This window comes from Chionomys nivalis, chromosome 5 (assembly GCF_950005125.1).
Source record: "Chionomys nivalis chromosome 5, mChiNiv1.1, whole genome shotgun sequence".
Taxonomy (NCBI): domain Eukaryota; kingdom Metazoa; phylum Chordata; class Mammalia; order Rodentia; family Cricetidae; genus Chionomys; species Chionomys nivalis.
This window is the reverse complement of record NC_080090.1, coordinates 53,947,639-53,970,289: the sequence shown is the minus strand read 5'-3', so window position 1 is coordinate 53,970,289 and position 22,651 is coordinate 53,947,639. Positions and strand designations below refer to the sequence as shown.

At 41.3% G+C, this 22,651-nt stretch overlaps 1 protein-coding gene across 1 annotated transcript; it reads left to right on the top strand.

Moving 5' to 3' along the window:
* The first annotated feature begins 5,114 nt into the window (after window positions 1-5,114).
* Window positions 5,115-20,953, top strand: Tmco1 (transmembrane and coiled-coil domains 1). The gene is made up of 7 exons (XM_057769636.1): window positions 5,115-5,324; window positions 5,695-5,772; window positions 8,282-8,341; window positions 9,537-9,583; window positions 12,428-12,495; window positions 16,919-17,063; window positions 20,325-20,953. Exons 1-7 carry the CDS (start codon window positions 5,255-5,257, stop codon window positions 20,421-20,423), a joined length of 567 nt encoding a protein of 188 aa, XP_057625619.1. The 5' UTR covers window positions 5,115-5,254; the 3' UTR covers window positions 20,424-20,953.
* The last annotated feature ends 1,698 nt before the right edge of the window (window positions 20,954-22,651 follow it).

The window sequence follows — 22,651 nt, the reverse complement described above, 5'->3', positions numbered from 1 at the left end:
AGCACGTTACCAACTGAGCTCACTCTCCAGTAAACCCCACATCCCTCCTTTGAGACCGGGTCTGAAAGATGTCAGAAAGTGGCCTGAACCTCTGATCCTCTTGTCTCCATCTCCCAAGTGCTGGGACTACAGACAGGCACCACTACACCTGGCTTTTATCCATCATTGGTAATAAACCCAGAGCCTCGTGGATGCCAGGCAAGCACTCTGAGCTACTTCCCCAGGCCTGCAGTCCTGTTTCTATAAATACATATGCTCCTGAAACACTCTGAATATCTCTGCTGTACATCTGCTCGCAACTAGCACCTTTCATTTCCAACTCAATGCTTTTGATCACAGCTTCTCCTGTGCCTTAATTAAATTTTAACTCTTCTTCTGTGCCCTAAAATTTCATTTTCTCAAGATACTTCTACAAGCCACCACCCCCTCTCTCAAAGTATCATTTGTTCCCCCCCCAAAACACTTTTCATACAGTTTCTCTACCCCAGGTCACTTTTCAAAAGCTAAGGACGTAACAATAAAAATAACATCTCTGTCCTCAAAACAGTATTGATCACTCAAAAGCAAATTAAGTATGTACTTAGGACAAATATACACAAAGCCAGATATTATTTGGGGGGACAATATACTAAAGACTCACAAATACACTTATGTTTTAGTATATTTTATTTTTCTTTAGGAACATTTCACCAGTTTTTAATGTTCAGGTTTATGCAGTTCTTTAGTCCTGCTAGTGAAAAACAGGGCAGGAGGATCTTTTTATAAAAGCTCGATTCCTCTTCTGCTCTCTCTGCTGTGAATATAGTCAAGTGTTCAGGGGAATAAAAATCTGGGCAATGACTTCAATTTCTTCTTCTCCCCAGGTCTCTGTATCTAGTCCCTCTGCATTTGATAAGGGTCGTTACTGCTTTCATGGGAAGAGTGGCTGTGGGAGTGAACAGAATTTTGTATAAAAGCGTGACTAGTTAGGAAGCTATACTACAAGTGAACACTGTCCTGGTCTGGATTAGTCTTGATGATGACTGTGGAGATTGAGATGAGCTGAAACAGGAACTCCACAGAACTTGGTATGTAGATGAGTCAGACAAAGGGCATTGCTGAGAACTGTGCCTTCATTTCAGGTTTGCAAGCCACTTAGATGGTGGTGCTACTCATTAAAGAGAGAGAGAAAGAAGAACTGACACTTGGGGGGAAATATACAAGCTCATTTTGGACTATCCAAATGAATAAACTGTCAGTCCAAGGATTACGTACTCAGTGGTTTAATAGAACCAGTAACACTATAAGCAATAATTGCAATTATATTATAGAGCAGGCAGAATACAGGTGTTTTTTTTGTTTTTTTATTAAATTATATTTATTTATTATGTATACAATATTCTGTTTGTGTGTATGCCTGCAGGCCAGAAGAGGGCACCAGACCCCATTACAGATGGTTGTGAGCCACCATGTTGTTGCTGGGAATTGAACTCAGGGCCTTTGGAAGAGCAGGCAATGCTCTTAACCTCTGAGTCATTTCTCCAGCCCCTGTTTTTTTGTTTTTTATAGACAGGGTTTCTCTGTAGCTTTGGGCCCTGTCCTGGAACTAGCTTTTATAGACCAGGCTGGTCTCAAACTCAGAGATCCACCTGCCTCTGCATCCCCGAGTGTTGGGCTTAAAAAAAAAAAAAAAAAAACCTGTTTTTTGTTTGTTTTGGTTTTTTTTTTTTTTTTTTTTTTTTTTTTTGGACAGGGCCTCACTATATACCCTTGATTGGCCAGTATGGAACTCACTATATAGATCAGGCTGGTCCCTGCCTCTTCACTGCACTGCTGTAATTAAAGAATTGTGGCACTACACCCAGCAGGTACAGTCAATTTTTTTTTTTTTTATTGAAAGTGGGTCTCTACATATCCATGGCTAGCCTCAAGTTCATAATTCTCCTTTTCCAGCTGAGATTACAAAGTGTTGCCAATTTTTACTTTAGAGCAAAATAAACATTTGGATTTAGGCACTAGCATAACTATAATTCCATTTTACCTTCATTACACTTTGGTGAATAGCTGCCTAAAATTAAGTATCTTGTTCATCAGTGAACCCAGACTTGAAGGAAAGCAGTTTCTTCTGACTTCAGAGCTTTCCATTTAATCCTACAAACCCTCACAGTAACTGTTAAATGTAGGGATTTTTACTGCAATAGAAGTTTCTTTTTTTTCCAAAATGCTCAGAGAAATTAAGTATCAATAACTTGTAAAAGTAACCTGTTAAAGAGTGGCTAAGACTGACACCTAGAATCCATACTGTTTCATACCTGAATATAAACAGAGATAACTCTCTTGAAATATTTATTTATGATGGCTAGTCTGGTACTGTTTAAAGAATAGTACTATAAATTCTAATAACGTAAGACCATTTGAAGGTTAGTGCTTATCTTCAACAGGAAGTGGTAACGCAGCAGGAAGCAAATATAAACTAAGGAGGATACTAGCTATCACCAATACTAGATATTACGTAAGAGAATAAAGGAAATCACAGACAAAAGCATTGCGGCAGTCCTAGAGATTGGAGCAGAACAAGGAGCTCTGGAAGGACGGTTTCCAGGTGGAAAACCTTAAAATCTTAGCACCGTGAAAGTTGTTAGCGAGAGCATTTGAACTAGGACTGCTCAATAAAGTGCAGGGTTATGATATCACATCATTGTTCTAGTATCTTAGCACCTGCTCTTTACACAGGGATACTTTGCATCAGTCCATTTCGTTGGTTAAACATTTTTAAAGAAATGTGTATGCGTGGGTGTTGTACCTGTATGTATGTGCACCAACTGTAAGTCTTTGCCCTGGGAAGCTCAAAGAGGGTGTAGCACCCCTGGAACTGGGGTCACAGTTGGGACAGCAGCTACATAGTGCTCTTAACCACTGGTGAGCCATCTCTTCAGTTCTCATTTTTCTCTTTCTCTCTCTCTCTCTCTCTCTCTCTCTCTCTCTCTCTCTCTCTTTCTCTCTCTCTCTCTCTCTTTCTTTCTTTCTTGTTTTGGTGTTTGAGACAGGGTTTCTCTGTAGCTTTGGAGCCCGTCCTGGAATAGTTCTTGTAGACTCAGTTGGCCTTGAACTCACAGAGAGCCACCTGCCTCTGCCTCCTAGTGTTGGGATTAAAGATGTGTGCCACCACTGAGCAGCTTCTCATTTCATTTTTCAAATAAAGCTTATTTATTAATTTTGTTTAGTTTTAGCTTTTTGAGACAGGGTTTCTCTGTGCAGTCCTGGCCATTCTGGAACTTGCTCTGTAGACCAGACTGGACTTGAATTCAATGATCCCCCCTGCCTCTCAAGTGCTGGGATCAAAGGCATGTGTGACCACACCTGGCTTATTTTTATTTGATAAGCACGGGCGTTTTGCATGAATGTTATGCATGCCTGATGCCTACAAAGGCCAGAAGAAGGTGCCAGATCATAAGAAACGAGTTAAAGCTGGTTGTGAGCTTCTACGTGGGTGCTGGGAATCTTCTACAAAAGCAGACAGTGCTCTTAATTAGAAAGCCACCTCCAGCGCCTTTTCACTGATTCTAACATTCCCCTTTGCACAACTTTAAGACGGTGCCGCTAACTACAGAGTGTGTGGTTTAATTATACTGTTTCAGTAGTATACAATCAGTATCATGTTCATCTTGGTGAATTCCACGCCAGTCCTAGCTTTAAATGCCGTGTAGTAAGTACACACTTCTTCTCATTCAAGCTTCCTAATGGTTTCATGCAGCTGGTGTCATTACCGTTTTCCAGATAGCACAGGCTCAAAGATGTTAGACAGTATGTGCAAAAGCGACTGTCAAGCAGCAGAGCCAGAATCTGGCAGATTCCAAAGGTCACCCTTTTGTCCCATCTCAACATTTACCTTGGGTGATGTACAAGGTTGAATAAAAACTTTATACCTTTGTCTGAATTACTCTAATCAAGACTGAGCTCAGGTGTGACCTTTGTATATCCTTCAGGAAGAACCAGTTCTGCTCTTAACCCTTTAAGCACAACTCTATTACAGCTTACTACTAGCATACAACTTCCCTGGGGAATTTTGGAAGCAAGGAATATTATCTTAACCCATATTTCTGACCCTACAGTGCCCAGTACTCTTCCTGACACATTAGGAACTCCATAGTGTCTGTTAAAACGGCTGCTGCTAAGTACAAGGGAAAGGAAAGGGAATTTTAAAACTAATGTTATGGAAGATTTATAAATCGTGCGCGGTGGATTTGAAAGAACCAATGCCAGAAAGAAGACAAGCGGGGCAAGGTGGCACACACCGGTATGGAAAGCTGAGGCAGGCGGATCTCTTTGAGTTCCAGATCAGTCAGGGTTGTCTCCAAACAAACACACAAGCACAAATCAAGATTACTGAGTCTGCTTGAAGTGTTTAGGACCTAAACAAAAAGTCCTTTCGGAGAAACCGCGAGCTCTTATCCGTCACAGGCCTTCCCATCATCTTCTTCGGTCCAGCTTGCACAAGGTAATTTACAGTCCCTCACGGAGGGCACTGGAGTTTACGACCCTCTCTAGAGACATTCTATTTGCTGCTGCTTTTACACACCATGCATTCTCAAACACCGTATCCCGGACCGTCGTCCCGCCCCCGCCCCGCCTTTCACTTTGCCTAGAAAGTTCTTTGCTTTTCCTAAAACCACTTCTCATTCTCGAATTCAACGTTTTCATGTCTTTCCAGTCAACTGTGCCACTGCAGAACTCTGGCCCTGCTTCCAATAAAACCTTAGCCTTGGAGGGTGCCTCTTCCTCCGGCGTAGTAACGGTTTCTTTCAACCAGCGACCCATGGCTACCTCGTCTAGGCGCGCCCAGCTCCACGACTGGGGGCGAGGTCCAACCCCTGGCGTTGGGGACGCGTTGCCGAACTTTTCGGAGGTCGGGGCTGAAGGCAAAATCCAGAAGCCAAATGACAGGCGTCTAGTGCCGAAGTAGGCGGGCAACCGGAGAGGAGCGGACACCGACGTCGCCATCCTCCCAGGGGACTGGACTTTCGATTCTCGCGAGACCCGGTCTGAGCGCTCGCTTCAGCCGCCGAGACTTGCGGGTTGCTTTCTTCCAATACAAGCGGCCACACAGCAAGCGTGAAACTTGCAGTTCCGGGTCAGTGTCCCGGAAGCGGAAGTGCAGCCTCCGTGCTGTCAAAGTTGTAGGGTTCCTCGGTCCCGGGAAAGCTCGTCCAGGTCCGTCGCTGGCTTTGGAGCGCTTCCCCCGGGAAGGGTGGGAGCGCCGGCACGGACCAGCGAGATGAGCACCATGTTTGCAGACACGCTGCTCATCGTTTTTATCTCCGTGTGCACCGCGCTGCTCGCCGAGGGTGAGAGGGGCTGTTCCTTAGACGTTCGACTAGGCTCAGGGTGGAAGGGCACAGGGGGTCCCCTCGCGCCCCCCCCCCCCCGAGGGAAGATCGGGAGCCTCACTTCCTGCGGCCTGCATGGTCTGCTGCAAAAAAATCCTGGGCGCTTCCTCGAGAGAAGCGTGAGGACACTGTGGAATCTGATTTCCTTTGACATATTTGTGGATATATTAAAAAATAAGTAACATGTTTTGATCTGACTTTGAAAGAGGTTAATTGCTGATATAGAGCAAAATGTTGAAATCCTTTTGTCTCCATCAGTAACAATTAGAGATAGTTTGTTGTGACCATTCCAACAATTCCTCATTAGCATGTTCTTTTAATATTTTAGGAATAACGTGGGTCCTGGTTTACAGGACCGACAAGTACAAGAGATTGAAGGCAGAAGTGGAAAAACAAAGTAAAAAATGTGAGTATGATACATGTTGGTGGTTTCGGTTAAGTTCATTGAGTGCATGTTCACAGTAACTTTTTTGGTTTTTCTAGACAGGGTTTCTCAGTAGCTATGAAGCCAGTCCTGAAACTCGCTCTGTAGACCAGGCTGGCCTCGAACTCACAGAGATCTGCCTGCCTCTGCCTCCCCAGTGCTGGAGTCAAAGGCGTGTGGCATACGTTGCATAGTAACTATTTTAGGAGCACCAACTGATACTAAGAATATAAAAATAGTTCAGTGTACTTGGTTGGGGCACACGCTGAAATCTTGGCACGCAGGAGATCAAGACAGAATTGTGAGTTCTAAGCCATCGTGGGCTACATAGAAACATCAGTCTCACGTTACAGATAAAAACCATAATCCAACTTGGTAAAAATAGAAACCAAAGATGATAGGGTTTCTCTGTTTATAGCCCTGGCTGTCCTGGAACTCGCTTTGTAGACCAGGCTGACCTCGAACTCACAGAGATCCAACTGCCCCTGCCTCTTGAGTGCTGGGATTAAAGGTGTCTACTACCACCACCTGGCTTGAAATCAAAGACTTTTGTGCATTGTCTTTAATAAAGCTGAGAGGAATCTGTGTGTGGTGGAGCTCCACTTTAATCCCAGCACTCAGAGATGGGGCAGGCCTGGTCTATGTAGTGAATTCCAGGCTAGCCAGAACTGCCTATTGAGACCCTGCCTAAGGGGGAAAACAAAGCTGAAGGGGAAGGGGTCGTGGCAGATGTATCTGTGCAGCCTTCATGCTAAAGAAGAGGGCCTGTTCTGCTGTGAAGAACCATAAAAGCCTCCTGATGCAGGTGGTCCTAAAGTCCCTTATGGGCTAGTTAGAATGTAGATAGAAAAGAAGCTAGGGGAGAAATTCTGAGTGATACCCTTTAGGGAAGCCAAGTTTCAATTAGGTGAGAAAGTTGAAAAATGTTTGAAAAAAATGATGAAAAGAGGTAAAATTCATTGCCTTTGAAGTAAAGTTAAAAATTAAACAGGGTACAACTTATCACATAAACAAGGCCTTGTGTAGCCCAGGCAGGCCTCAGATTTATGATACTGCAACCTCAGCTCCCCAATTACTGGGACTTGACTACTTGAATTATTCTTTTTGTTTATTTCTTTGCTTTTTGTTTTGTTTTTTTTTCAGACAGGGTTTCTCTGTGTAACTCTGGCTGGCCTGGAACTCACTCTGTAGACCAGGCTGGCCTCAAACTCACAGAGATTCGGCTGTCTCTACCTCCCTGAGTGCTGGGAATGAAATTGTGTGCCATCTCCCTCTGGCTTTTTTGAATGCTTCTTTATAGGCACAATTGGTATGCAGTATTATTTTTGTTTTGTTTTCTGAGGTGGGTCTCATTTAGCCCTGGTTGGCCTTGAACTCACTATTATGCATCTAAGGATGACCTTGAACTGATTCTCCTGACTATCTTCCAAGGGATGGAATTCCAGCCATTCACAACCACAGCTAGCTTGTTTTCTTAGAATTCCTACAGCTATGTTTATTCTCATTTCCTTACATCTTTGTAAGATTTTTTTTTTTTTTAATTTTAGACAGGATCTTTTTTGTTTTGTTTTGAGACAGGGTTTCTCTATAACTTTGAGGCTTGTCCTGGAACTCACTTTATAGATCAGGCTGGCATCGAACTCTCGGAGATCTTCCTGTCTCTGCCTTCTGAGTCCTGGGATTAAAGGCATGTGCCACCACTGCCTGGCATTAGACAGGATCTTAGGTAGGCCAGGCTAGCTTTGAACTCTATTTAACTGAGGTTAACCTTGAACTTCTGATCCTCCCATTTCTGCTTACTAAGTGCTAGAATTGCAGGTATGTGCTATCGCATCCAGTTTTGGGGGTGCTGGGGATTGTACTCAGAGCTTTGTGAGTGATAAGTAAACCCACTCTACTAGCCGAGGTGTATTCCTTACCTCTCCTTCCATTTCTTCCCCCTTAACTGATCTTACTCGAGGGGCTGGAGCGTAGTGCTGTGATGGAGTTTGTGCCTAGCACATTCAAAGCCTTGAGTTCAACCTTCAGCAGTGGTTCACATAGTAACCGCTGTGGTTGGTTATATAAACGTCTCCACATTATGGGACAGGAGACTCAGACACAGAAAGCTAATGATAGACTTACATCACAAGAAAACAAAGAACTGGAGACTAAACCCAGACTTTTGTTTTGAAGCCTAGACTTGTACAATTACAGTTCACCGTTTTTTATTCAGTGTTGATAATGGCGGTTCACCATATCTAAGACAATTATATTTACCATCACAAACAGGACTCTCTTCCAGGGTTTTCTTACCTTGGGGACTTTATGCTTCTAGCAGGGAAATCCAAAAATCTTTTTAAAAAAGTCTTAAGATTTCTTTGTTGCTTGCTTCTACTTACTAGCATAAAAATGCTACTAGGGCACAGTTTTTTTTCAGCGTAACTTTCTTGTAATTCATCTGTGATAAAGCATCTTTTTAATATGTAGTTTTATGTGTTTATTTTTACAGTAGAAAAGAAGAAGGAAACTATAACAGAGTCAGCTGGCCGACAACAAAAAAAGAAGATAGGTGAGATAGTAAACTAAATAAAACTTAAATTTTTTGTTATCTTTTTATTTTTTAACATATTTTTAACTAGAGTTATATCACTTTACCCTTTTTCCTTCCTCCAGCCCCTCCCAGATCCCCTCTCTAGAACCCTTCTCATATCTGCCCCCATGCTCAAATTGATAGTTTCTATTCTTTCTTATTTTTACATACATATATGTCTATGCATATATAAGTATATATATATATACGATCTGTTTTGTCTGTTTTTGTTGTTTGTGTGTATATGGTTTCACGGCTGACTAGTTTGTGTTGGATAACCAGTAAGGGGGCTCATGCCTGAGCAAGGCTAGTTCTCCCTTTCCCCTTAGTTGCCTTTAGTTCTTTGTCTAGAGGTGGGGAGCCTGTGACGTTTTCTCCCTTCCCTGTTCACGTCTATTGACATTCTGGTCTTGTTTACACAGCCATTTCTAGAAGAGACTGTTTAACAGCGGACTTCCTGGTACTCTGGCTCTTACGGTCTTTTTTCTCCCTCTTTTGTGATGTTCCCTGAGCACAGATACAGGAGTTGTGATATTGATGTAGTCACTGGGACCGGGTTCTCCAGTATCTGTTGATCTCTGCTTTGTGTCCAGCTGTGGTTTTCTGTGGTGGTCTCCATTTGCTGCAGGAAGCTGCTTTGGTGCGGGTGGTGGCTGCACCTACCTGTGGTCTAAGGATGAGATGCAGAGTTTAGTGAGGAACTATGCCGGCCTAACAAAGTGGCAGTAGTAGATTTTTTTTAGGCTTTTATTATGTGAGCCTTCCTGTGGGTGCTGAGAAGTAAACGTAGGTCCTTTGGAAGACCAACCAGTGCTCTTGACTGCTGCGCCGTCTCTCTAGCCCCAGTAGTCTTTGCTGTGGCCGCACTAGCTCCAGGAAGTCGGCTAGGTTTCTAAGCATGATTTCCCTCTTGGTTAGTGGGCCTTGCGTCCAGTCAGACAGCTGTTGGTTATCATCAATCTGTGAGCGCCACTTAGAGCACTTTTATTTAAGTGGGAATATTTTGGCACTCTTCTATATTTAAACATTCTGTTAGTGCAAAGTAAGTGAACTTATTCACTTCATTTTGTTGAATGATATTGAAACAAAATGCTTTTGTAACCTCTAGACAGTGTTTCAAGAATTATGCTGTGTTCAATACTTTTGTACTAACCAGTTTATTAATTCTTTTCAGAGAGACAAGAAGAGAAACTAAAGAACAACAATCGAGACCTGTCAATGGTGAGAGTCCAGAGGACCACATAAGCTGTTTTTTATTTTATTTTATTTTAAGCAAAAGTCCTATTTGCATCAAATACATTGCATTTAGGTTTTTTTTGTTTTTTTGTTCTGAGACAGGGTTTCTTTGTGTAGCCATTGCTGTCCTGGAGTTTGCTTTGTAGACCAGACTGGCCTCCAACTCAGAGAAGTCTGCCTGCCTCTGCCTCTTGAGTGTGGGGATTAAAGGTGTGTGCTGCCCCTCTCGGCTACATTTAAGTTCTTTGGCTGATTTAAGTTCTTACAATTTATCACTTTTCAGGGGTATAAATAATAATAACAGGTATTATTGGACTAAATAGAAAAAATGTGCTGCCACATTTAAACTTCTTTTTGAAGCTGCCATGGTGGTGCATACCTTTAATCCCAGCACTCAGAAGCAGAAGCAAGTGGAATCTCTCTGAGTTCCAGGCCTTTCAGGGTTGCATGGGGATACCTTGCCTCAAAGAAACAATGCTTTGGGGGGTTATATTTGTTTCCTTCAGAAGTGTCTTGCCTTTTTTGTCCCCCACACTGATATATCCAAGTTTTCGTATGCAATGGAGTGATGAGCACAAACACCGGTAGAGATAAAATGCCGGCGCAATAACATATGCGCAGTTGTTTCCGTCACTTAGGATACAGTAGTTACTATGACACGCATGTCTCGGTTTTTTTGTTTTGGTTTGTTTTGTTCTGTTCTGTTTTGGTCTTTCGAGACAGGGTTTCTCTATGTGTCTTTGGAGCCCTGACCTAGAACTTGGTCTGTAGACCAGGCTGACCTCTAATTCACAAAGATCCTCATGTCTCTACCTCCTGAGTGCTGGGATTAAACGCATGCACCACCACCACTCTGATCATGTCTTGCTTTTTAAAAAAGTTCTTTTTAAAGTTTTATTCTTTTAAAAATAACTATTATTACTTATTTTATGTGTATAGACATTTTACCTGCATGTGTGTTGTGTACCATGTGCATGCCTGGTGCCTTCAGATTTGATTACTAGGAATTGAACCCAGATCCTCTGGAAGGAGCAGCCAATGGTCTTGACCACTGTTTCATATATCCAGCCCCTTTTTAGTTTTAAATACAATTATTTTTCCACCTGTGTCCGTACTGAATCTTGGGTTTATGCTGTTTTTATAATTCCAGTATAGAGGTGGCACATTGTAAATAGTTGAGTCTTGGTTGTTTGTCATACAAATGTAAGGAGAAGTGATTTCCTAGCCCTCTTACTCCTCACTTGACTCAGGACTGCCTTTAAGTTCTGTGTAGTTAGCAATGGCACATCTCAAGATTCCACGAGTTTCTTCACTTACTGAGAGATCTTGGCTATGCTTCTTCATTTTCTAAAAATTCTTTTCCAGGATGACTATAATTTATAGATAGTACTTATTTTTTCCTGACACATGGTCCTACTGTGTACTCCTGGCTGGCCTGGAACTCACTTTCTAGACTAGGTTGGCCTCAAACTTAGAAAGATAAGTATAAAATAAGTCTGCCTCTCCCTCCTTAGTGCTAGTATTAAAGGTGTGTGGACCTGGCTACAGGGAGATACTTTAAAAAGTGAGTTTTCTTACCTTTAGCATATTTTTAAACATGTTCACTATTTGGAAATTATAAAAGATAAAAATTGCCACTATCTGAAAACCGTCTATTTATTTATGGGATGTGGAATTTAATAAGAATTTAGTTGCACATAGCAGGATACCAAAATCACAATGGTCTACCATGTTGCTTTCTTTCTGTTGCTCATGAAGTCAAGAGGTTGGCAGCCCTAAGCTTAGCATGCCCTCAGTCAAAATTCTGTTGTCTGATTGATGCTTTTCCTTGAGGCATTTTATTCTTCATTCCAGCCACCCCACCCCAGCCCTTGAAAAAAATCCTACGAATATTCAAGTTTGTCTTTTTTTTTTTTTTTTTATCGCAGCGAGGGAGCTGCTCTGCTACGTACGAAACCCCGACCCAGAAAAGTTTGTCATTCTAAAAAGTGCTTTTCAGACCCGGGTACTGTGGTTGTGCGTGTCTGTGATCCTCAGCAGGTTTAGGCAGAGCCAATGGGATCAAGAATTCAAAACCAGCCTTGGCAACATAACCAGACTTTATCATAATAATAATAGAACATAGATCCCAGTGAACACTTGTTATTGCTAACTGCTTGGCCAGAAAGGGGCCTCAGAGCTATCCCAGTTCAAGTAAGGAGAGGAGAAACTGGAGGTGGAAGAAGAGCTTTTTGCCAAGGAGAACTTTTTTTTTTTAAAAGATTTATTTATTATGTATACAGCATTCTGTCTGCATGGATGCCTGCAGGCCAGAAGAGGGCACCAGATCTCATTACAGATGGTTGTGAGCCACCATGTGGTTGCTGGGAATTGAACTCAAGACCTTTGGAAGAGCAGCCAGTGCTCTTAACCTCTGAGCCATCTCTCCAGTCCCCCAAGGAGAACTTTTTGTTTTTCATTTGTTTGTTTTTGAGACAGGGTCTCACTGTGTAGCCCTGTCTGATGTCAAACTAAGAGGATCAGCATGTGTCTGCGTCCCAGTGTATGCCACCACACCCAGTGGAAACCTTTTTTTTTTTTTTTTTTTTTTTTGATTTTCGAGACAGGGTTTCTCCGTAGCTTTTGGTTCCTGTCCTAGAACTAGCTCTTGTAGACCAAGCTGGTCTCGAACTCACAGAGATCCGCCTGCCTCTGCCTCCCGAGTGCTGGGATTAAACAGTGGAAACCTTTTAAGAGAAATTACATGACACTTCAATTTTTGGAGGATGCCTTATTTCTTTATTTTTAGTGTGAAATGATCTTTTGTTGTTGTTGTTGCTTTCCTTATAGGTACGAATGAAATCCATGTTTGCAATTGGCTTTTGTTTTACTGCCTTAATGGGAATGTTTAATTCCATGTGAGTAACCCTTTATCTTCTGCCTAATAAATGTTATTCTGTTTGTATGCAAATGAGCGTAAGATTTTTAGCAATACTTTATCAGAATTTCAAAGTTATAGCCTCGTACTTGGAAAGCTGAAGCCATAGTATTCTGAGTTTGAGGCCTGCCTAGAACTTCATAGCCAAATCTTCTCTCAAAAGTAATAGAAGAAAGAAAACAAAATTTTACAATTAAAAACGAAGTTACAAGAATAGTAAATCTGTTATCCAGATTTACAGTTGTTATTTCACCTCAATTGTTTTTTCTCATATACATTATTGTTTTTCCTCATAAACATTATTCACATATTAAAAAACCCTTTTCATTGTATCTATTTATTGTACATGGTACTATGTCACAAGTATATATTGTACATTGAGCATATTTCCCCTATACTGTTCACCATTTTTGTTTGTTTGCTTTTTGTTTATTGAGACAGGTTTTCTCTGTGTAGCCTTGGCTGTCCTGAAATTCACTTTGTAGACCAGGCTGGCCTCAAACTCACAGATATCCACCTGTTTCTGCCTCTTGACTGCTGGGATTAAAGGCTTGTGCCACCACCACCCTACTTCCTACAGAGATTTTTTTATGAATATATAATGTGCTTTGAATATATCCTCCCATCATATGTCTTAATAATCATTTGAGAATATGTAGTAGGCTTCATGCTTCTGTACCTATAACTACTCCAAGGACAACTTGGAAGAATCTGTTCCTTCTTTCCATCAGATAGGTCCAGGGATTTGAACTCGGTTGTTAGGCATGATGGCAAGTGCCTTTACCCTTTGGGCCATGTTGCCATCCTATTTTTTTAAAATAACTTCAAAATAAGTATCTAAATAAATTTTTTTTTTAAAAAAAATACAGTCATATAGTACTTCTCACCCTATGGGGCATGACCTCTGGATTCCAGTGATCCTTTCACAGAAAAGATCTAAGATCATCAGAAAATACAGATATTTACATTATGATTTATAATTGTAACAAAGTTACAGTTATAAAGTAGTAACTAAATAATTTTATGGTTGGGAGTCACCACAACATGAAGAACTGTATTAAAGGAATGCAGCATTAGGAAGGTTGAGAACCACTGACATACCTTTGTGGGCTTTTTGGTTTTTTGAGACAGAGTTTCTCTGTTTAACCCTGGCTGGCTTTCCTGGAACTCATTTTGTAGACCAAGCTGGCCTTGAACTCAAGAGATCTTGCTGCCTCTCTGCCTCTCAATTGCTGGGACTAAAGAAGTGTGCCACTAGTCCAGGCTCATAGTAACTTTTTAAACCTACTTAATAGGGAGAACATTTATTTTTTAAATATAAACTTAGGCTTATATAATTCAATATGCTCTTCTTTTTAAATTGCTTACTAATATGCTTCTCCAAACTGAAGGTATTTATATAAAAATGTTTTGACTCTTAAAATAGTCTTAACAACTATAATCTTGTTCAGCGATGAGGTACTGTTGTTTAAACAAGCATGTGGCAGACCAGAGCAATTATGGTACTGCTTTGACAGAACTAGATAAACATCCAGAGTTCACCTGAGCTACAGCATGTCAGTAGAGTTGCCCTGGCTTTCTTCTCTCCTCACCTCTCGCTCTCTCTCTTTTCTCAGACTTCCCTTTTGTCTGTTCTTTTGTTTCTCCTTCCAAAGTGTTTCTCCGTATGTTTCAGTGCTATCACAATTTTACAGGAAGGCCAGGCCATAGTGGTGCACACACTCAGGAGGCAGAGGCATCATCTCTGAGTTCAAGGCCAGCCTGGTCTACAGAGCGAGTTCCAGGACAGCCAGAGCTATACAGAGAAGCCCTGTCTCAAAAAACAAACAAACCAAACAATTTACAGGAAGAGAAATAAGCCAATGATACATTTGTTGTAAAAGGAGCTCCCGGCCGCCTGGCTAGCTTATACCCCGAAGTAATAACAGACAAATTATATTCATTTAAACACTGCCTGGCCCGTTATTTCTAGCCTCATATTGGCTAACTCTCACATCTTAATTAACCCATTTCTATTAATGTGTATTACCTCTTGACTGTGGCTTACTTGCATGAGTCTAACCAGCGTCCATCTCAGAGAGGAGAGCCATGGCGTCTGCCACTCTGTTCTGTCTCCCCGCCCATGTAAGTTTGCCCTATCAACTATGCCAACGCAGTCTCTTGATTTAACCAATGAAAGTAACACCGTGACAGAAGACCCTCTTACACCATACATTGATGCGTATTATGATAGAAATGTGTGGAGGTATTCTAGGGAAGGCAGAAGAAAGTGGTTATTTTTATCTAGGTGAGGGATTTAGAGAAAGTAAAATTCCTAGCCAGACATGATGGCACATGACCTTAATATCCGAGCACTGGGGAGGCAGATGCAGGCAGATCTCTGTGAATTCAAGGCCTGCCTGCTCTATGTAGTGAGTACAAGTCAGCCAGAGCTACCTAGTGAGACCTTAACTCAAAAAGAAAACAAAAAACCCCACAAATTCTACTTAGATAATCATTCTTGAAATCATAGGCCTTTAGAAGTGGAATGCATTGGGTAACTTTCCAGAGTATATAAAAATCCCACAATGTCTTTGATTATATTTCCCCCATTTATTGTTTTTGTGTATGGTAATGAAGGGCACACCACGGTATTCGTTTGGATGCTGAAGGACAACTTTCAAGAACTGATTCACAGTTTCAACTATACAGCGAGACCCTGTTTCCAAGAGGAAAAACAGCACCCAACATTAGACTAAGAAAGGGAAGGTGCATGCTCCTAGGGCTAGGGAAGCAGCCAGAATGCCAAAGAGCACTTTCTTTCCAAGTTGCTCCTCTTCTTGACTTGATTTCATTCGGTGAAAATAAAAGGTTAGAACTAGGAAGCTGTAGGCAATGCTCTAGCAATGAAATTTAAATTTTAGTTCTATAAAAGGAACATAATGTTTCCTGAGAGCCATACTTTGTGAACAGGTTTTCAGGTCTGAAAAATAATTCCTGGGGCTGAGTTGGTAGAGTGCTTGCTTGCCTGGCATGTGGAAAGTTCTAGGTTTAGCACCTAGCACTGCATGAGCTGGGCCTGGTAAGCCTATGCCTGCAATCCCAGCACTTGGGACGTGGAGCCAGTAGGTTCAGATTTGTCTAGGGTTGCCTAGGCTAAATTTGCCTGTTATTTAAAAAGAAAATAGCTCCTTTCCTGAGTCCAAATATGCTTCCCTGTACCTCTACTCATGAGTAGCAGTCTTGCCCTGGATTTGCAAAGCTTAAGTGAATTTAAGGAAACAATCTACCTTGCCACAACTCTTCTTTCCTTTCTTAGGTTGGCTACAATGTTTAGCTGTTTCTCATAAAATCTCCTAGTCCTATGTTAAAAAATAAATCACTACAAGTCAGTCTTTGCCAAGGAGCTCAAGAAATCTCTACATGGTGGTAGAACACACCTTTAATCTCAGCACTCAGGAGGCAAAGGCAGGTGGGTCTCTGAGTTCACTATCAATGTGCTCTACAGAGGGAGTTCTGGGACAGAGAGAGAGAGAGAGAGAGAGAGAGAGAGAGAGAGAGAGAGAGAGAGAGAGAGAGAGAATTGTGAACCCAAGAATTTCCTATGAAACCAAACATTAGATTCCAATCTATTATAAGTTCTTTGTTTTAGAATATACTTTACCCAAAATACTTTTTAAAGCTTTAAAAGATTTAAGTTTTTTAAAACTTTTTTTAAAAAATTGTCTGTGTGTATATGGTGGGGAGAGGTGCTTGTCCGGAAGTCAGAGGACAACTTGCAGGCGATGATTCCCTCCTTTGTCACGTGGGTGACAGGATGGAACTCAGGTCATCAGGCTTGACAGCAGGTACCTTTTCATAGTGAGTCATCTTGCTGGCCCCTAAAAGTTACTTTTCATTAAAATTTTCATGTTCACATCTACCAGATGTCTTGCTACTTGAAGATACTTAATGGGTGTTTTGCGTGCATGTATGCACCTTGTGCAAACCTGATGTCTACGGAGGTAAGGTGACATCTCTTGGAACTGGAGTTATAGATAGGATTTTTCTGTGTTACCAGCCCTGGCTGTCCTGGAACTCACTCTGTAAACCAGGCTGGTCTCGAACTCACAGAGATCCACCTGCCTCTGCCTCCTGAGTGCTGGAATTAAAGGTGTGCGCCACCATGCCTGGCTTAGTTCAATTTTTAATATAGCATATATTAATAGCTATAGTTAGCACAATAAAAGTCTGCTGGGTCCTCTATAATTTGGCAGGGTCTGTTCTTCATACCAGAAGCATGGAGAACCACTTGTTTAGAGAGCACTGGTTAGCCTGCATCCTTTCCTGCATCACTGCATTTTCAGTCTTTGTCAAAGTGTTCTAGCTGTGCCCAGATGTTTTTCTAAACATAACAGTTCTTTGCTTTTATTTTTCCATTTTAGATTTGATGGTAGAGTGGTGGCAAAGCTCCCCTTCACCCCTCTTTCTTACATCCAAGGATTGTCTCATCGAAACCTGCTGGGCGATGACACCACAGACTGCTCCTTCATCTTCCTGTACATTCTTTGTACTATGTCAATCCGACAAGTGAGTATTCATACCCTGCATTTATATGTATAGCTTTCCTTTCTGTCCGTGCTCAAGCGCACTTTACTTCTGTAATGCTGGGAACGCTTATCTTTCAGTTGCTCGTTTTAGAATTCTAGTGTATCGTTTACAACTATATTAAATGACTGAAAATCTAGATTACTGACTTTAGGGAAAGCAAAAGGAAGCTTCAGTGGCCGAGGCTGAGAGCAGCACAGAATATGGGGTGACTTGCTTTCACTGCTGCACCGAGTAGCACGACATCTTAGTCTACCTGCTCAGCATCTTGTTTCTCCAAGCAGTTTTTCCTTTCCATTTTTCTTCTTCGTTTCAGTAAACATGTCATTTAAAAGCCATCAGAGTTTTTAAACTGGTTTTTATTCTCAAAAATGACAAGGACTCATTTAATTGACCCTTGTCCCTGCAGAATAACTGAGCAAAGATCCCTTGTATGTTTTGTCTAGAATTATATTGCTATGTTTGTTGGCTGGACAAGTGTGGTATCATTATGTGTTCTCAAATGTCTTATTTCAAATTGTTTTTATTTCTCAGAATCCTTCGCCTAGTGCTAAATACATTGTAGGTGCCAAGGAAATACTTGTCAGTTTTTGTTGTTTTTAATTTTATTTTTTGAGACAATCTTATGTATCTCAAGCTGGTGTTAAATGCCTAATCCTCCTGCCTGTACTTCCCAAGTGCTGGGATTACAGGCATATGCCTTCACACCTGGCTTTTAATGCCCAAATTTTAAAAGCTGGGAATTGGTCAGGTATGGTGGCACATGCCTTTAATCCCAGCACTCAGGAGGCAGAGACAGGCAGAAGGAAGAAAGAAAAGAAAGTGAAAAAAAGAAGGGAAGGGGCTGGAAAAAACATGTTTTTGCCATGTGGTGGTGGTGGTATACACCTTTGGAAGCAGAGGCAGGCAAATCTCTGAGTTCAGGTCATCCAAACCTGGTCTACAGAGCAAGCTTAGCCAAGGCTACTTAAAGAGACCCTGTCTTGAAAAACAAAAAACAGAAAAACCCTGGAAATTGGTAACATATTACTCTTTTGTGCAGTGGCAGTGTTTTCGTTCTTAATTTTTTTACACATATATGTGAAGTTAATTAACTTGGTTTTTCTTTTTTTCTTTTTTTCTTCTTTTTTTTTTTTTTTTTTTTTTTTTTTTGGTTTTTCGAGACAGGGTTTCTCTGTAGCTTTGGAGCCTGTCCTGGAACTCCCTTTGTAGACCAGGCTGGTCTCGAACTTACAGAGATCCGCCTGCCTCTGCCTCCCGAGTGCTGGGATTAAAGTCGTGCGCCACCACTGCCCGGCTCGTTTTTTGTTTTTCAAGACAGGTATCTGTGTAGCTTTGGATCCTGTCCTGGAACTTGCTCTGTAGACCAGGCTGGCCTCGAACTCACCATGATCTGCCTGCCTCTGCCTCTTGAGTGCCTCTTGGATTAAAGGCATGCAACACCACTGTGTTTAATTAACTGTGAAGTTAATTAAAAAAGTAATGCAAATGCAGATATTTCTTTCTCTAGCCTGACCTACTAATTATTGGTCTTTCTAACTCATTCTAAAATTTTTCATTAAAATATGAGTTATATTGTATGCTACATATATTTAAATGCTCTGTGATAAATACAGTTTAAAGGGGTCCTTTAAGTTGTATTTGTTACTTCATTATATTCTGACAAGGGATTAAAGGGAGTATGTACTTCTAAAGGAGCCTAAGTCTGGACATTTTCTCAGTGTCTTAATTGCAACAGATAATGAAGGAGTAATTAAGGATAGGAAGTTGAGATGTATGAAACTGTGTACACTGAATATCATTTGTTAAGCAGAATTTTAGCATAGTAAGGGTGGTGGAAGAGAGCCCACTAGGCTAAGAATCAATTGTGTGGGTTTAAATTAAAACTTTTTTGAGATAGGTCTAATGTGGCTCAGGCTGGCCTCGAACTCTCGATCCCCCAGCCTTCACCTCCTGAGCACTGGAGTTACAGAAGTGTGCCACCACATCTACTTTACCTCTGCTCTCAGTTTAGCTTTGTTGTTCTGGAGCATCCATATGTCATTTTAGAGTTTAGTTTCTTCAGATACCAAATGAAGGAATTGAGAAGAGAAAGGAGAAAATCCCTAAGGTTTTTCTTAAAAAATGCTGGGTCACTGTGGCCTTTACTTCACCTTGGCTCACTTAGAAGCCCTCTCCATTCTTGTTAAAGCATATGCCAATTGATTTTCTAGTCAGCTGTCTGTTCATGAGTGCTCTTTAGCACACCCACGCCTGTCTGCTCCAAGAGTCCATTGTTTTCCAAAACCTGTTTATACTGGTTTTGCTTGTTATTGTTGTTATGTAATTAAATTTAATGTTATATTAGCCAAAGAAATTAGAACATAAAATACTTGTTTTTGTATAGGATCTTCTTCAGTACTTTTTACAAAAAATGGTTTTTTGTAAAACTTTTAAGTTTTCTTAAAAAAGAACTATTTGTTGCATTAGATACTGTTGATGGAAGTTTCTGTCCCACCAGCAGCTTCCAAATAAATACACCGAGGTTTATATTACTTTAAATGCTTGGCCAATAGCCCAGGCTTGTTACTAACTAGCTCTTACATTTTAAGTTAACCCATAGGCCTTATTTATGCTCAGCCACGTGGTGGTACCTTTATTAACATCCCCTGCTCCCTCTGAGTCGGCATGGCAACTCCTGACTCTGCCCTTTTTCTTCCCAGCATTTTCCTAGTTTGATTCCCCTATCTAACCTTATTCTGTTCAGCTTTTGGTCAGTCAGCTATTTATTAAACCAATCGCAGTGACATATATTTACACAGTGTAAAGGACTGTTCCACAGCAAGATACAATTAAGATAAAGAAAAAGATGGAAAGAATTTATAAATCTAAAAATTCGTCAGGCAGTGGTGACTCACACCTTAAATCCCAGCTCTTGGGAGGCAGAGGCAAGCAGATCTCTCTGAATTTGAGGCCAGCCTGATCTACAAAGTAAGTTCTAGGACAGCCAGGGCTGTTAAACAGAGAAATCTGTCTTGAAAACAAACAAAAGGCCAGCTTTTTTGGATTAGCAGACCCAGGTCCTGTCAAGTATGTACGGCTCTTACTTTTGTGATCTTCATTATTTAAAAATATGACATAGTCACCCTATTGCAGGTAACAGGTAAGTACTTTGAGTTTGTGTGCATTCTCATTGCTGAGAAGGGTGTAAAGCACTTTTTATGGCTTTTATTAAAATCAGTTATTAATGTGCTTGCTTTACAGAACATCCAGAAGATCCTTGGCCTTGCCCCTTCTCGAGCTGCCACCAAGCAGGCTGGTGGATTTCTTGGCCCCCCACCTCCTTCTGGAAAGTTTTCTTGAAAGAAAGCAGGATTCTTTATTTCCTGTCTACTTTCTAGACATTCACATCAGACTGCCAAGGCACCTGGCCACATTCTAGTTTTGAGTTATTTCTCAGCTTTTTGGATATGATTGGAATGGGAATGGCGTTTAAATAGCGGGTTAGTGCTTTCAGTCATGGATGACTTTAGTAAGTGGACGCATTGGTCAAATTTGGGTGATTTTTATGTAATCACAAAGATCATCTTTCTTCTATCACTTAAGTATTTCTGTGGGACAATGATCAAGCCTGTGTATGTGCCATGTACCATAGAAGCAGACAGCTAGGAGGAAAAACAGTTTGTGTAACAACTTAATAGGAAGTTTTTGTTGTTTTTTAAAAAGCCAAATATGTCACTTATGTTTGATAACAAGCCAAAATTTTAGCTGTTTTATTTAGAGAAATATTTGTTTTTTTTGCAAATTTAAATAAAATATTTTCTTTAATCTGAACATAAGGGTAAGCATTGGCCCAGAAGAGCTAAAATAAAATTTTGTCATGTGTTCCTTTACCAACCTTGTCTCATATGTTCAAAATATGGAATTGTCCTAGCGTGCAGTTTGAAAGTGTTCTAGTTTGCTTTCTGTTGCTTTGATAAAGATTGTGGTCAGAAGCAGCTTAGGGCAGGAAAGGGTTTATTTCACCTTACACTGCCAGGTCACAGTTCATCTTGAGTGAAATAAAGGTTAGAATTCAAGCAGGATCCAAAACAGAAGCCATGGGAAAATGCTGCTTACCAGCTCTCTCTCTGGCTTGCCTCGGCTAGCTTTCTTCTACAGCCCTAGCCCACCCTGTCTAGAAGACTCCACACTACAGAGGCCCGGACTAGGCCTCTTACATCACTCATCAGTGAAGACAGTCTCTCCCAGACATGGCTATAAGCCAGTCTGACCTGGGCGATTTCTTAAGTTCCCCCTTGCCAGGTGACTCTGGGTTATGTAAAGTTGACAATAAAAACTAGCATAAAAAGTAAGAGTAAAAAGGAAAGGGAGAACTCCATGATTAGATAATCTGTGCTTATCTGGTGCGATTCTGCTTGACTTGAAAGAAACAACTTCATGGGAGGGGCTGGCTTCTCTCCTGGAGGCAGTACTTGGAGTCTGATCTCAGAGCACTGCGCATGGAGACCACTGTTTCTAGGGCTTTCTGTGAACATAATATTTGCTGTTTTAAAGCAGATTACATCATGAGCTCATACTGTCCAAGCTTCAGCATCTATTTTACTTCTCTGGTTTGTATTTCCTTTATCAAACCATGTTTAGAATTATAGTTTTTAGTGCAGACCTGATGGAAGTGGAGTACCACACAATTGCCCTCTGGCTTATTCTCAGACACACCCAGAAGTCTCAACTGACCACAGGCATTAGCCAGCAAGGCAACTGAAGCTTCTAGAATGTATTGATTTTGGTAGGGAACAGTGCATCGCATTGGGAACTCACAGTCAGATAACAGATTTCCAGTAATATTTCCGAGATTTTAATTTTCAGAGACTCTCTGTTTTAAGCGACTATTTAGCAGTGTCTGGAATAACACCTGGGCCTTGTGCATTGAGCGCTCCATCACTGAGCTGCATCCTGAGCTCCCGAGATTGCATTTGAAATTCATGTTACAACTGTACAGTGTTTGAATGGGTTTCTAGGCCACGGGCAAAATCCTAGAGATGGCGGTGGTTACACTTGTGTAATGAGTGTAACTCTGTTCTTAAGACTCTACCTGTGAGAAAGATGGTGCAGAAGGTTACCCAAAACCATTTCAATTTTAAACCAGTGGTGGGGTCAAGAATACCCCTGAAGCAATACTTCTGGGGAGCACAGGAAATCTCGAGTGAGTGAGTGCTGTTGATGAGTACAGCCATGTCAAGGACCCCCTGTCTTAGACGCATGTGGATGGCAAGACCTTCCCCCGCTTGAGTAAGGAAACAGGCTGTGTTCCGAAAGTAACAACCGCAGCTTTCTCCTCTCTGATGACTTCAGTCTGAGTCCATTCCCCTATGGGCCCCTGACCCCCCCAACCCCCACTAATACTAGCTAGAGATGAGTTAACCTGCCTCTTATATAACATACCAAGTTTCTAGACCGTTGGTATGTCTCTATCAGAGTGCACAACCCACCTGATCTCAGATTTTCTCTGCATGCCTGTCATTGACCATTTAGGGTAATCCCAAATGCCATGCTTGTCTTGGGAGATATTACTACCTTATTCTTTTCCA